Source organism: Oncorhynchus masou, chromosome 14 (genome assembly GCF_036934945.1).
Source record: "Oncorhynchus masou masou isolate Uvic2021 chromosome 14, UVic_Omas_1.1, whole genome shotgun sequence".
Taxonomy (NCBI): Eukaryota; Metazoa; Chordata; class Actinopteri; order Salmoniformes; family Salmonidae; genus Oncorhynchus; species Oncorhynchus masou.
Genome location: NC_088225.1, coordinates 21,581,435 through 21,594,958, shown reverse-complemented (window position 1 = coordinate 21,594,958; position 13,524 = coordinate 21,581,435). Strand labels below are relative to the sequence as shown.

The window sequence follows — 13,524 nt, the reverse complement described above, 5'->3', positions numbered from 1 at the left end:
ATCCATCTTCCTAATAGAACCCATCCCCGTCACTCTCAATTCCTCTTCCTAATAGAACCCATCCCCGTCTCTCTCAATTCCTCTTCCTAATAGAACCCATCCCCGTCGCTCTCAATCCCTCTTCCTAATACAACCCATCCCCGTCTCTCTCAATTCCTCTTCCTAATAGAACCCATCCCCGTCTCTCTCAATCCCTCTTCCTAATACAACCCATCCCCGTCTCTCTCAATTCCTCTTCCTAATAGAACCCATCCCCGTCTCTCTCAATCCCTCTTCCTAATACAACCCATCCCCGTCTCTCTCAATTCCTCTTCCTAATAGAACCCATCCCCGTCGCTCTCAATCCCTCTTCCTAATAGAACCCATCCCCGTCTCTCTCAATTCCTCTTCCTAATAGAACCCATCCCCCGTCTCTCTCAATCCCTCTTCCTAATAGAACCCATCCCCATCTCTCTCAATTCCTCTTCCTAATACAACCCATCCCCCGTCTCTCTCTCAATTCCTCTTCCTAATAGAACCCATCCCCGTCTCTCTCAATTCCTCTTCCTAATAGAACCCATCCCCGTCTCTCTCAATTCCTCTTCCTAATACAACCCATCCCCGTCGCTCTCAATTCCTCTTCCTAATAGAACCCATCCCCGTCTCTCTCAATTCCTCTTCCTAATAGAACCCATCCCCGTCTCTCTCAATTCCTCTTCCTAATAGAACCCATATCTTGTCTCTCTCAATTCCTCTTCCTAATAGAACCCATCTCCGTCGCTCTCAATTCCTCTACCTAATAGAATCCATCCCCATCTCTCTCAATTCCTCTTCCTAATACAACCCATCCCCTGTCTCTCTCAATTCCTTTTCCTAATAGAACCCATCCCCGTCTCTCTCAATTCCTCTTCCTAATAGAACCCATCCCCGTCTCTCTCAATTCCTCTTCCTAATAGAACCCATCCCCGTCTCTCTCAATTCCTCTTCCTAATAGAACCCATCCCCGTCTCTCTCAATTCCTCTTCCTAATAGAACCCATCCCCGTCGCTCTCAATCCCTCTTCCTAATAGAACCCATCCCCGTCTCTCTCAATTCCTCTTCCTAATAGAACCCATCCCTGTCTCTCTCAATTCCTCTTCCTAATAGAACCCATCCCCGTCTCTCTCAATTCCTCTTCCTAATAGAACCCATCCCCGTCGCTCTCAATCCATCTTCCTAATAGAACCCATCCCCGTCTCTCTCAATTCCTCTTCCTAATAGAACCCATCCCCGTCGCTCTCAATTCCTCTTCCTAATAGAACCCATCCCCGTCGCTCTCAATCCCTCTTCCTAATACAACCCATCCCCGTCTCTCTCAATTCCTCTTCCTAATAGAACCCATCCCCGTCTCTCTCAATCCCTCTTCCTAATACAACCCATCCCCGTCTCTCTCAATTCCTCTTCCTAATAGAACCCATCCCCGTCTCTCTCAATCCCTCTTCCTAATACAACCCATCCCCGTCTCTCTCAATTCCTCTTCCTAATAGAACCCAACTCTCAATCCCTCTTCCTAATAGAACCCATCCCCGTCTCTCTCAATTCCTCTTCCTAATAGAACCCATCCCCCGTCTCTCTCAATCCCTCTTCCTAATAGAACCCATCCCCATCTCTCTCAATTCCTCTTCCTAATACAACCCATCCCCCGTCTCTCTCTCAATTCCTCTTCCTAATAGAACCCATCCCCGTCTCTCTCAATTCCTCTTCCTAATAGAACCCATCCCCGTCTCTCTCAATTCCTCTTCCTAATACAACCCATCCCCGTCGCTCTCAATTCCTCTTCCTAATAGAACCCATCCCCGTCTCTCTCAATTCCTCTTCCTAATAGAACCCATCCCCGTCTCTCTCAATTCCTCTTCCTAATAGAACCCATCCCCGTCTCTCTCAATTCCTCTTCCTAATAGAACCCATCTCCCATCAATTCCTCTACCTAATAGAATCCATCCCCATCTCTCTCAATTCCTCTTCCTAATACAACCCATCCCCTGTCTCTCTCAATTCCTTTTCCTAATAGAACCCATCCCCGTCTCTCTCAATTCCTCTTCCTAATAGAACCCATATCCCGTCTCTCTCAATTCCTCTTCCTAATAGAACCCATCCCCGTCGCTCTCAATTCCTCTACCTAATAGAATCCATCCCCGTCTCTCTCAATTCCTCTTCCTAATACAACCCATCCCCTGTCTCTCTCAATTCCTCTTCCTAATAGAACCCATCCCCGTCACACTCAATTCCTCTTCCTAATAGAACCCATCCCCGTCTCTCTCAATTCCTCTTCCTAATAGAACCCATCCCCGTCTCTCTCAATTCCTCTTCCTAATACAACCCATCCCCGTCTCTCTCTCAATTCCTCTTCCTAATACAACCCATCCCCCGTCTCTCTCTCAATTCCTCTTCCTAATACAACCCATCCCAGTCTCTCTCAATTCCTCTTCCTAATAGAACCCATCCCCGTCTCTCTCAATCCCTCTTCCTAATACAACCCATCCCCGTCTCTCTCAATTCCTCTTCCTAACACAACCCATCCCCTCTCTCTAATTCCTCTTCCTAATAGAACCCATCCCCGTCGCTCTCAATCCCTCTTCCTAATAGAACCCATCCCCGTCTCTCTCAATTCCTCTTCCTAATAGAACCCATCCCCGTCTCTCTCAATCCCTCTTCCTAATACAACCCATCCCCGTCTCTCTCAATTGCTCTTCCTAATAGAACCCATCCCCGTCTCTCTCAATTCCTCTTCCTAATACAACCCATCCCCCGTCTCTCTCTCAATTCCTCTTCCTAATAGAACCCATCCCCGTCTCTCTCAATTCCTCTTCCTAATAGAACCCATCCCCGTCTCTCTCAATTCCTCTTCCTAATACAACCCATCCCCGTCGCTCTCAATTCCTCTTCCTAATAGAACCCATCCCCGTCTCTCTCAATTCCTCTTCCTAATAGTACCCATCCCCGTCTCTCTCAATTCCTCTTCCTAATAGAACCCATATCCCGTCTCTCTCAATTCCTCTTCCTAATAGAACCCATCCCCGTCGCTCTCAATTCCTCTACCTAATAGAATCCATCCCCGTCTCTCTCAATTCCTCTTCCTAATACAACCCATCCCCTGTCTCTCTCAATTCCTCTTCCTAATAGAACCCATCCCCGTCTCTCTCAATTCCTCTTCCTAATAGAACCCATATCCCGTCTCTCTCAATTCCTCTTCCTAATAGAACCCATCCCTGTCGCTCTCAATTCCTCTACCTAATAGAATCCATCCCCGTCTCTCTCAATTCCTCTTCCTAATACAACCCATCCCCTGTCTTTCTCAATTCCTCTTCCTAATAGAACCCATCCCCGTCACACTCAATTCCTCTTCCTAATAGAACCCATCCCCGTCTCTCTCAATTCCTCTTCCTAATAGAACCCATCCCCGTCTCTCTCAATTCCTCTTCCTAATACAACCCATCCCCGTCTCTCTCAATTCCTCTTCCTAATAGAACCCATCCTCCGTCTCTCTCAATTCCTCTTCCTAATACAACCCATCCCCCGTCTCTCTCTCAATTCCTCTTCCTAATACAACCCATCCCAGTCTCTCTCAATTCCTCTTCCTAATAGAACCCATCCCCGTCTCTCTCAATCCCTCTTCCTAATACAACCCATCCCCGTCTCTCTCAATTCCTCTTCCTAACACAACCCATCCCCGTCTCTCTCAATTCCTCTTCCTAATAGAACCCATCCCCATCTCTCTCAATTCCTCTTCCTAATAGAACCCATCCCCCGTCTCTCTCAATCCCTCTTCCTAATAGAACCCATCCCTCTCTCTCAATTCCTCTTCCTAATAGAACCCATCCCCCGTCTCTCTCAATCCCTCTTCCTAATACAACCCATCCCCGTCTCTCTCAATTCCTCTTCCTAATATGAACCCATCCCCGTCTCTCTCAATCCCTCTTCCTAATACAACCCATCCCGTCTCTCTCAATTCCTCTTCCTAACACAACCCATCCCCGTCTCTCTCAATTCCTCTTCCTAATAGAACCCATCCCCGTCGCTCTCAATCCCTCTTCCTAATAGAACCCATCCCCGTCTCTCTCAATTCCTCTTCCTAATAGAACCCCATCCCCCGTCTCTCTCAATCCCACTTCCTAATACAACCCATCCCCGTCTCTCTCAATTCCTCTTCCTAATAGAACCTATCCCCGTCTCTCTCAATCCCACTTCCTAATACAACCCATCCCCGTCTCTCTCAATTCCTCTTCCTAATAGAACCCATCCCCGTCTCTCTCAATTCCTCTTCCTAATAGAACCCATCCCCCGTCTCTCTCAATCCCTCTTCCTAATAGAACCCATCCCCGTCTCTCTCAATTCCTCTTCCTAATAGAACCCATCCCCCGTCTCTCTCAATCCCTCTTCCTAATACAACCCATCCCCGTCTCTCTCAATTCCTCTTCCTAATAGAACCTATCCCCGTCTCTCTCAATCCCTCTTCCTAATACAACCCATCCCGTCTCTCTCAATTCCTCTTCCTAACACAACCCATCCCCGTCTCTCTCAATTCCTCTTCCTAATAGAACCCATCCCCGTCGCTCTCAATCCCTCTTCCTAATAGAACCCATCCCTCCGTCTCTCTCAATTCCTCTTCCTAATAGAACCCATCCCCCGTCTCTCTCAATCCCACTTCCTAATACAACCCATCCCCGTCTCTCTCAATTCCTCTTCCTAATAGAACCTATCCCCGTCTCTCTCAATTCCTCTTCCTAATACAACCCATCCCGTCTCTCTCAATTCCTCTTCCTAATAGAACCCATCCCCGTCGCTCTCAATTCCTCTTCCTAATACAACCCATCCCCTAGTCTCTCTCAATTCCTCTTCCTAATAGAACCCATCCCCGTCTCTCTCAATTCCTCTTCCTAAAACAACCCATCCCCCGTCTCTCTCAATTCCTCTTCCTAATAGAACCCATCCCCGTCTCTCTCAATTCCTCTTCCTAATAGAACCCATCCCCCGTCTCTCTCTCACTTCCTCTTCCTAATAGAACCCATCCCCGTCTCTCTCAATTCCTCTTCCTAATAGAACCCATCCCTGTCGCTCTCAATTCCTCTTCCTAATAGAACCCATCCCCGTCACTCTCAATTCCTCTTCCTAATAGAACCCATCCCCGTCTCTCTCAATTCCTCTTCCTAATACAACCCATCCCCGTCTCTCTCAATTCCTCTTCCTAATACAACCCATCCCCGTCTCTCTCTCAATTCCTCTTCCTAATACAACCCATCCCCGTCTCTCTCTCAATTCCTCTTCCTAATACAACCCATCCCAGTCTCTCTCAATTCCTCTTCCTAATAGAACCCATCCCCGTCTCTCTCAATCCCTCTTCCTAATACAACCCATCCCCGTCTCTCTCAATTCCTCTTCCTAACACAACCCATCCCCGTCTCTCTCAATTCCTCTTCCTAATAGAACCCATCCCCGTCGCTCTCAATCCCTCTTCCTAATAGAACCCATCCCCGTCTCTCTCAATTCCTCTTCCTAATAGAACCCATCCCCCGTCTCTCTCAATCCCTCTTCCTAATACAACCCATCCCCGTCTCTCTCAATTGCTCTTCCTAATAGAACCCATCCCCGTCTCTCTCAATTCCTCTTCCTAATACAACCCATCCCCCGTCTCTCTCAATTCCTCTTCCTAATAGAACCCATCCCCGTCTCTCTCAATTCCTCTTCCTAATAGAACCCATCCCCGTCTCTCTCAATTCCTCTTCCTAATACAACCCATCCCCGTCGCTCTCAATTCCTCTTCCTAATAGAACCCATCCCCGTCTCTCTCAATTCCTCTTCCTAATAGTACCCATCCCCGTCTCTCTCAATTCCTCTTCCTAATAGAACCCATATCCCGTCTCTCTCAATTCCTCTTCCTAATAGAACCCATCCCCGTCGCTCTCAATTCCTCTACCTAATAGAATCCATCCCCGTCTCTCTCAATTCCTCTTCCTAATACAACCCATCCCCTGTCTCTCTCAATTCCTCTTCCTAATAGAACCCATCCCCGTCTCTCTCAATTCCTCTTCCTAATAGAACCCATATCCCGTCTCTCTCAATTCCTCTTCCTAATAGAACCCATCCCTGTCGCTCTCAATTCCTCTACCTAATAGAATCCATCCCCGTCTCTCTCAATTCCTCTTCCTAATACAACCCATCCCCTGTCTTTCTCAATTCCTCTTCCTAATAGAACCCATCCCCGTCACACTCAATTCCTCTTCCTAATAGAACCCATCCCCGTCTCTCTCAATTCCTCTTCCTAATAGAACCCATCCCCGTCTCTCTCAATTCCTCTTCCTAATACAACCCATCCCCGTCTCTCTCAATTCCTCTTCCTAATAGAACCCATCCCCGTCTCTCTCAATTCCTCTTCCTAATACAACCCATCCCCCGTCTCTCTCTCAATTCCTCTTCCTAATACAACCCATCCCAGTCTCTCTCAATTCCTCTTCCTAATAGAACCCATCCCCGTCTCTCTCAATCCCTCTTCCTAATACAACCCATCCCCGTCTCTCTCAATTCCTCTTCCTAACACAACCCATCCCCGTCTCTCTCAATTCCTCTTCCTAATAGAACCCATCCCCATCTCTCTCAATTCTCTCTTCCTAATAGAACCCATCCCCGTCTCTCTCAATCCCTCTTCCTAATAGAACCCATCCCCGTCTCTCTCAATTCCTCTTCCTAATAGAACCCATCCCCCGTCTCTCTCAATCCCTCTTCCTAATACAACCCATCCCCGTCTCTCTCAATTCCTCTTCCTAATAGAACCTATCCCCCTCTCTCTCAATCCCTCTTCCTAATACAACCCATCCCGTCTCTCTCAATTCCTCTTCCTAACACAACCCATCCCCGTCTCTCTCAATTCCTCTTCCTAATAGAACCCATCCCCGTCGCTCTCAATCCCTCTTCCTAATAGAACCCATCCCCGTCTCTCTCAATTCCTCTTCCTAATAGAACCCATCCCCCGTCTCTCTCAATCCCACTTCCTAATACAACCCATCCCCGTCTCTCTCAATTCCTCTTCCTAATAGAACCTATCCCCGTCTCTCTCAATCCCACTTCCTAATACAACCCATCCCCGTCTCTCTCAATTCCTCTTCCTAATAGAACCCATCCCCGTCTCTCTCAATTCCTCTTCCTAATAGAACCCATCCCCCGTCTCTCTCAATCCCTCTTCCTAATAGAACCCATCCCCGTCTCTCTCAATTCCTCTTCCTAATACAACCCATCCCCGTCTCTCTCAATTCCTCTTCCTAATACAACCCATCCCCGTCTCTCTCAATTCCTCTTCCTAATAGAACCTATCCCCGTCTCTCTCAATCCCTCTTCCTAATACAACCCATCCCGTCTCTCTCAATTCCTCTTCCTAACACAACCCATCCCCGTCTCTCTCAATTCCTCTTCCTAATAGAACCCATCCCCGTCGCTCTCAATCCCTCTTCCTAATAGAACCCATCCCCGTCTCTCTCAATTCCTCTTCCTAATAGAACCCATCCCCCGTCTCTCTCAATCCCACTTCCTAATACAACCCATCCCCGTCTCTCTCAATTCCTCTTCCTAATAGAACCTATCCCCGTCTCTCTCAATCCCTCTTCCTAATACAACCCATCCCGTCTCTCTCAATTCCTCTTCCTAATAGAACCCATCCCCGTCGCTCTCAATTCCTCTTCCTAATACAACCCATCCCCTAGTCTCTCTCAATCCCTCTTCCTAATAGAACCCATCCACGTCTCTCTCAATTCCTCTTCCTAAAACAACCCATCCCCCGTCTCTCTCAATTCCTCTTCCTAATAGAACCCATCCCCGTCTCTCTCAATTCCTCTTCCTAATACAACCCATCCCCCGTCTCTCTCTCACTTCCTCTTCCTAATAGAACCCATCCCCGTCTCTCTCAATTCCTCTTCCTAATACAACCCATCCCCGTCTCTCTCAATTCCTCTTCCTAATAGAACCCATCCCCGTCGCTCTCAATCCCTCTTCCTAATAGAACCCATCCCCGTCTCTCTCAATTCCTCTTCCTAATAGAACCCATCCCTGTCGCTCTCAATTCCTCTTCCTAATAGAACCCATCCCCGTCACTCTCAATTCCTCTTCCTAATAGAACCCATCCCCGTCTCTCTCAATTCCTCTTCCTAATAGAACCCATATCCCGTCTCTCTCAATTCCTCTTCCTAATAGAACCCATCCCCGTCGCTCTCAATTCCTCTACCTAATAGAATCCATCCCCGTCTCTCTCAATTCCTCTTCCTAATATAACCCATCCCTGTCTCTCTCAATTCCTCTTCCTAATAGAACCCATCCCCGTCTCTCTCAATTCCTCTTCCTAATAGAACCCATCCCCGTCACTCTTAATTCCTCTTCCTAATAGAACCCATCCCCGTCTCTCTCAATTCCTCTTCCTAATAGAACCCATCCCCGTCGCTCTCAATCCCTCTTCCTAATAGAACCCATCCCCGTCTCTCTCAATTCCTCTTCCTAATAGAACCTATCCCCGTCTCTCTCAATCCCTCTTCCTAATACAACCCATCCCGTCTCTCTCAATTCCTCTTCCTAATAGAACCCATCCCCGTCGCTCTCAATCCCTCTTCCTAATAGAACCCATCCCCGTCTCTCTCAATTCCTCTTCCTAATACAAACCATCCCCTAGTCTCTCTCAATCCCTCTTCCTAATAGAACCCATCCCCGTCTCTCTCAATTCCTCTTCCTAATAGAACCCATCCCCGTCGCTCTCAATCCCTCTTCCTAATAGAACCCATCCCCGTCTCTCTCAATTCCTCTTCCTAATACAACCCATCCCCTAGTCTCTCTCAATCCCTCTTCCTAATAGAACCCATCCCCGTCTCTCTCAATTCCTCTTCCTAAGACAACCCATCCCCCGTCTCTCTCAATTCCTCTTCCTAATAGAACCCATCCCCGTCTTTCTCAATTCCTCTTCCTAATACAACCCATCCCCGTCTCTCTCAATTCCTCTTCCTAATAGAACCCATCCCCGTCGCTCTCAATCCCTCTTCCTAATAGAACCCATCCCCGTCTCTCTCAATTCCTCTTCCTAATAGAACCCATCCCTGTCGCTCTCAATTCCTCTTCCTAATAGAACCCATCCCCGTCTCTCTCAATTCCTCTTCCTAATAGAACCCATCCCCGTAGCTCTCAATCCCTCTTCCTAATACAACCCATCCCCGTCTCTCTCAATTCCTCTTCCTAATAGAACCCATCCCCGTCTCTCTCAATCCCTCTTCCTAATACAACCCATCCCCGTCTCTCTCAATTCCTCTTCCTAATAGAACCCATCCCCGTCTCTCTCAATCCCTCTTCCTAATACAACACATCCCCGTCTCTCTCAATTCCTCTTCCTAATAGAACCCATCCCCGTCGCTCTCAATCCCTCTTCCTAATAGAACCCATCCCCGTCTCTCTCAATTCCTCTTCCTAATAGAACCCATCCCCCGTCTCTCTCAATCCCTCTTCCCAATAGAACCCATCCCCATCACTCTCAATTCCCCTTCCTAATAGAACCCATCCCCGTCTCTCTCAATTCCTCTTCCTAATAGAACCCATCCCCGTCGCTCTCAATCCCTCTTCCTAATAGAACCCATCCCCGTCTCTCTCAATTCCTCTTCCTAATAGAACCCATCCCCGTCGCTCTCAATCCCTATTCCTAATAGAACCCATCCCCGTCACTCTCAATTCCTCTTCCTAATAGAACCCATCCCCGTCTCTCTCAATTCCTCTTCCTAATAGAACCCATATCCCGTCTCTCTCAATTCCTCTTCCTAATAGAACCCATCCCCGTCGCTCTCAATTCCTTTACCTAATAGAATCCATCCCCGTCTCTCTCAATTCCTCTTCCTAATACAACCCATCCCCTGTCTCTCTCAATTCCTCTTCCTAATAGAACCCATCCCCGTCTCTCTCAATTCCTCTTCCTAATAGAACCCATCCCCGTCACTCTTAATTCCTCTTCCTAATAGAACCCATCCCCGTCTCTCTCAATTCCTCTTCCTAATAGAACCCATCCCCGTCGCTCTCAATCCCTCTTCCTAATAGAACCCATCCCCGTCTCTCTCAATTCCTCTTCCTAATAGAACTCATCCCCGTCGCTCTCAATTCCTCTTCCTAATAGAACCCATCCCCGTCTCTCTCAATTCCTCTTCCTAATAGAACCCATCCCCGTCGCTCTCAATCCCTATTCCTAATAGAACCCATCCCCGTCACTCTCAATTCCTCTTCCTAATAGAACCCATCCCCGTCTCTCTCAATTCCTCTTCCTAATAGAACCCATCCCCGTCTCTCTCAATTCCTCTTCCTAATAGAACCCATCCCCGTCACTCTCAATTCCTCTTCCTAATAGAACCCATCCCCGTCTCTCTCAATCCCTCTTCCTAATAGAACCCATCCCCGTCTCTCTCAATTCCTCTTCCTAATAGAACCCATCCCCGTCTCTCTCAATTCCTCTTCCTAATAGAACCCATCCCCGTCTCTCTCAATTCCTCTTCCTAATAGAACCCATCCCCGTCTCTCTCAATTCCTCTTCCTAATAGAACCCATCCCCGTCGCTCTCAATTCCTCTTCCTAATAGAACCCATCCCCGTCTCTCTCAATATTTCTTCCTAATAGAACCCATCCCCGTCGCTCTCAATCCCTCTTCCTAATAGAACCCATCCCCGTCACTCTCAATTCCTCTTCCTAATAGAACCCATCCCCGTCTCTCTCAATTCCTCTTCCTAATAGAACCCATCCCCCGTCTCTCTCAATTCCTCTTCCTAATAGAACCCATCCCCGTCACTCTCAATTCCTCTTCCTAATAGAACCCATCCCCGTCTCTCTCAATTCCTCTTCCTAATAGAACCCATCCCCGTCGCTCTCATTCCCTCTTCCTAATAGAACCCATCCCCGTCGCTCTCAATTCCTCTTCCTAATAGAACCCATCCCCGTCTCTCTCTCAATTCCTCTTCCTAATAGAACCCATCCCCGTCTCTCTCAATTCCTCTTCCTAATAGAACCCATCCCCGTCGCTCTCAATTCCTCTTCCTAATAGAACCCATCCCCGTTTCTCTCAATTCCTCTTCCTAATATAACCCATCCCCGTCTCTCTCTCAATTCCTCTTCCTAATAGAACCCATCCCCGTCTCTCTCAATTCCTCTTCCTAATAGAACCCATCCCCGTCGCTCTCAATTCCTCTTCCTAATAGAACCCATCCCCGTCTCTCTCAATTCCTCTTCCTAATAGAACCCTTCCCCGTCGCTCTCAATTCCTCTTCCTAATAGAACCCATCCCCGTCTCTCTCAATTCCTCTTCCTAATAGAACCCATCCCCGTCGCTCTCAATCCCTCTTCCTAATAGAACCCATCCCCGTCTCTCTCAATTCCTCTTCCTAATAGAACCCATCCCCGTCGCTCTCAATTCCTCTTCCTAATAGAACCCATCCCCGTCTCTCTCTCAATTCCTCTTCCTAATAGAACCCATCCCCCGTCTCTCTCAATTCCTCTTCCTAATAGAACCCATCCCCGTCTCTCTCTCAATTCCTCTTCCTAATAGAACCCATCCCCGTTTCTCTCTCAATTCCTCTTCCTAATAGAACCCATCCCCGTCTCTCTCAATCCCTCTTCCTAATAGAACCCGTCCCCCGTCTCCCTCTCAATTCCTCTTCCTAATAGAACCCATCCCCCGTCTCTCTCTCAATCCCTCTTCCTAATAGAACCCATCCCCGTCTCTCTCAATTCCTCTTCCTAATAGAACCCATCCCCATCTCTCTCTCATTCCCCTCATTCATTCCCTTCCCCCTCTCTGCCAGCAGTGGTGTGTGCCAGTAATTGGTTGTGTGTGGAGTATAATTAAGGAATAGCTCATTAACTAGAAATGCATGTGAATGCTAAATGGCCTAATGTGTAATAGCCACTTGTCATACAGAGCCCTATCTCCCCATAGATTTTCTGTTCCCCCCTCCCTCCTTACTTCCCTCCTTACCTCCCTACCTCCCTCCTTCCCTCCCTCACTTCTCTCCAGAAAATCCTCCTTGTTTTCTTCCATGCCTGTCTTTATCTCAATTCACCATGTTAACAAAACCTTTTAATTCTGATTATTTTTATATTCCTATCCATCTCAGTCGTTCTCATTCTCTCTCTCGATTTCCCTTCCCCCACTACTGTCTCTACCTCCTTCCCTCAATCTCTCTACCTCCTCCTCTTCTCTTCTTCTCTCCATCTACATTGCAGACTACAGGACAGCAGAAGGATAACAGGCACTGGAACACAGATACTAGGAAACTTAGCGTGTTTCAGGTTCCACGGGGGTTGAATATACAGTACAGTAAAGGGGAGGATTGTTGCCACAGTAAGTTTTGGCAGTATACAGATTCCAGAGGGGGTGGGGTGGGGGTCTGAACCACACAGAGAGAGGGAGAGGGCACAGGGAGGGAGAGATAACTGGATCACTGAGAAGGTTACTGCTCAGATCCATGATCCCACCTACAGCTGCTGTCTTGTGTGGATTCTTTAGACTGATTTGGGATCAGTTCAACTACAGGAGACTTGGCCTTTATATCCTTTATGACTCTTGTCCTTTCTAACTGTGGAGTAATTTACTTCATGGTTACTGTACAGCTCCCAGACTCCCACTCTTTTCATCTGATGTTCCCAAAGACTGGACTTAGATCAGTTTTACCACAGGCTAATGAGATCTAGTGCCAGGGTTGATCTAGTGCCAGGGTGTGTGTGTGTGTGTGTGTGTGTGTGTGTGTGTGTGTGTGTGTGTGTGTGTGTGTGTGTGTGTGTGTTTCTAAGTGATGTGTTCATGTGTGTCACTCACCAAGCTGCTTGGTCATATTCAGCCCATATCCTGACATACTCGTCTAGATGATGTGGGCCGAGGATGGAGGAGTCTCTGGTCAGGTACTCAAAGTTGTCCATGATGACAGCCACGAACAGATTCAGCATCTAAAAACACAAACAGCCACATTATTACACAGTATTATGTCAGCCAAGCAAGTGTGCACTTATAACAGACTAGGGTTGCAAAATAAATTCCCTGGTTTTCGGGAAATCCTGCACTGTAAACCTCAAGGCATTTTTAACTCAAGTACTTCTAATAAGTTGTACTCTAAATCAATAAAAAGTCATTATTACTTAACATGTTTATGTGGTACTGACTCAAAAGTAAATGAGAAGTCACACCAACTAAATGTTTTAAAAATATATTTTCCCTAGCATGCTCTACTGCAGTTAGATTTTTGGGAATTGTTTTTAATGTCTGTGTTTTTGCATGTACATTGAGTGATTGATTGATTAAATGTCATGCTACAATATATGTTTCTAATCCAATCACTTCATTTTTGCACTTGTTACTGAAATGGTTGTTCCAGTTTAAATGGCTTAGTTTGTTTCCTCCCACTGTTTCTTAACCCTGGCAGTCAATATGAATGCAGGTTGTGGGTGAATACACGTTTCAACTGTTGGACAGTCTAACGCTGACAAATCCCAATGGGAATTACACATCACTTTGCAAGC

At 47.2% G+C, this 13,524-nt stretch overlaps 1 protein-coding gene across 1 annotated transcript in view; it reads right to left on the bottom strand.

The window, feature by feature from the left end:
* Nucleotides 1–13,524, bottom strand: part of LOC135554532 (voltage-dependent P/Q-type calcium channel subunit alpha-1A-like) — a 176,832-nt gene that overhangs the window by 41,178 nt on the left and 122,130 nt on the right. Inside the window, 1 exon segment of the mRNA XM_064986876.1 lies at nt 12,827–12,954. Coding sequence (XP_064842948.1) covers nt 12,827–12,954 — 128 coding nt within the window.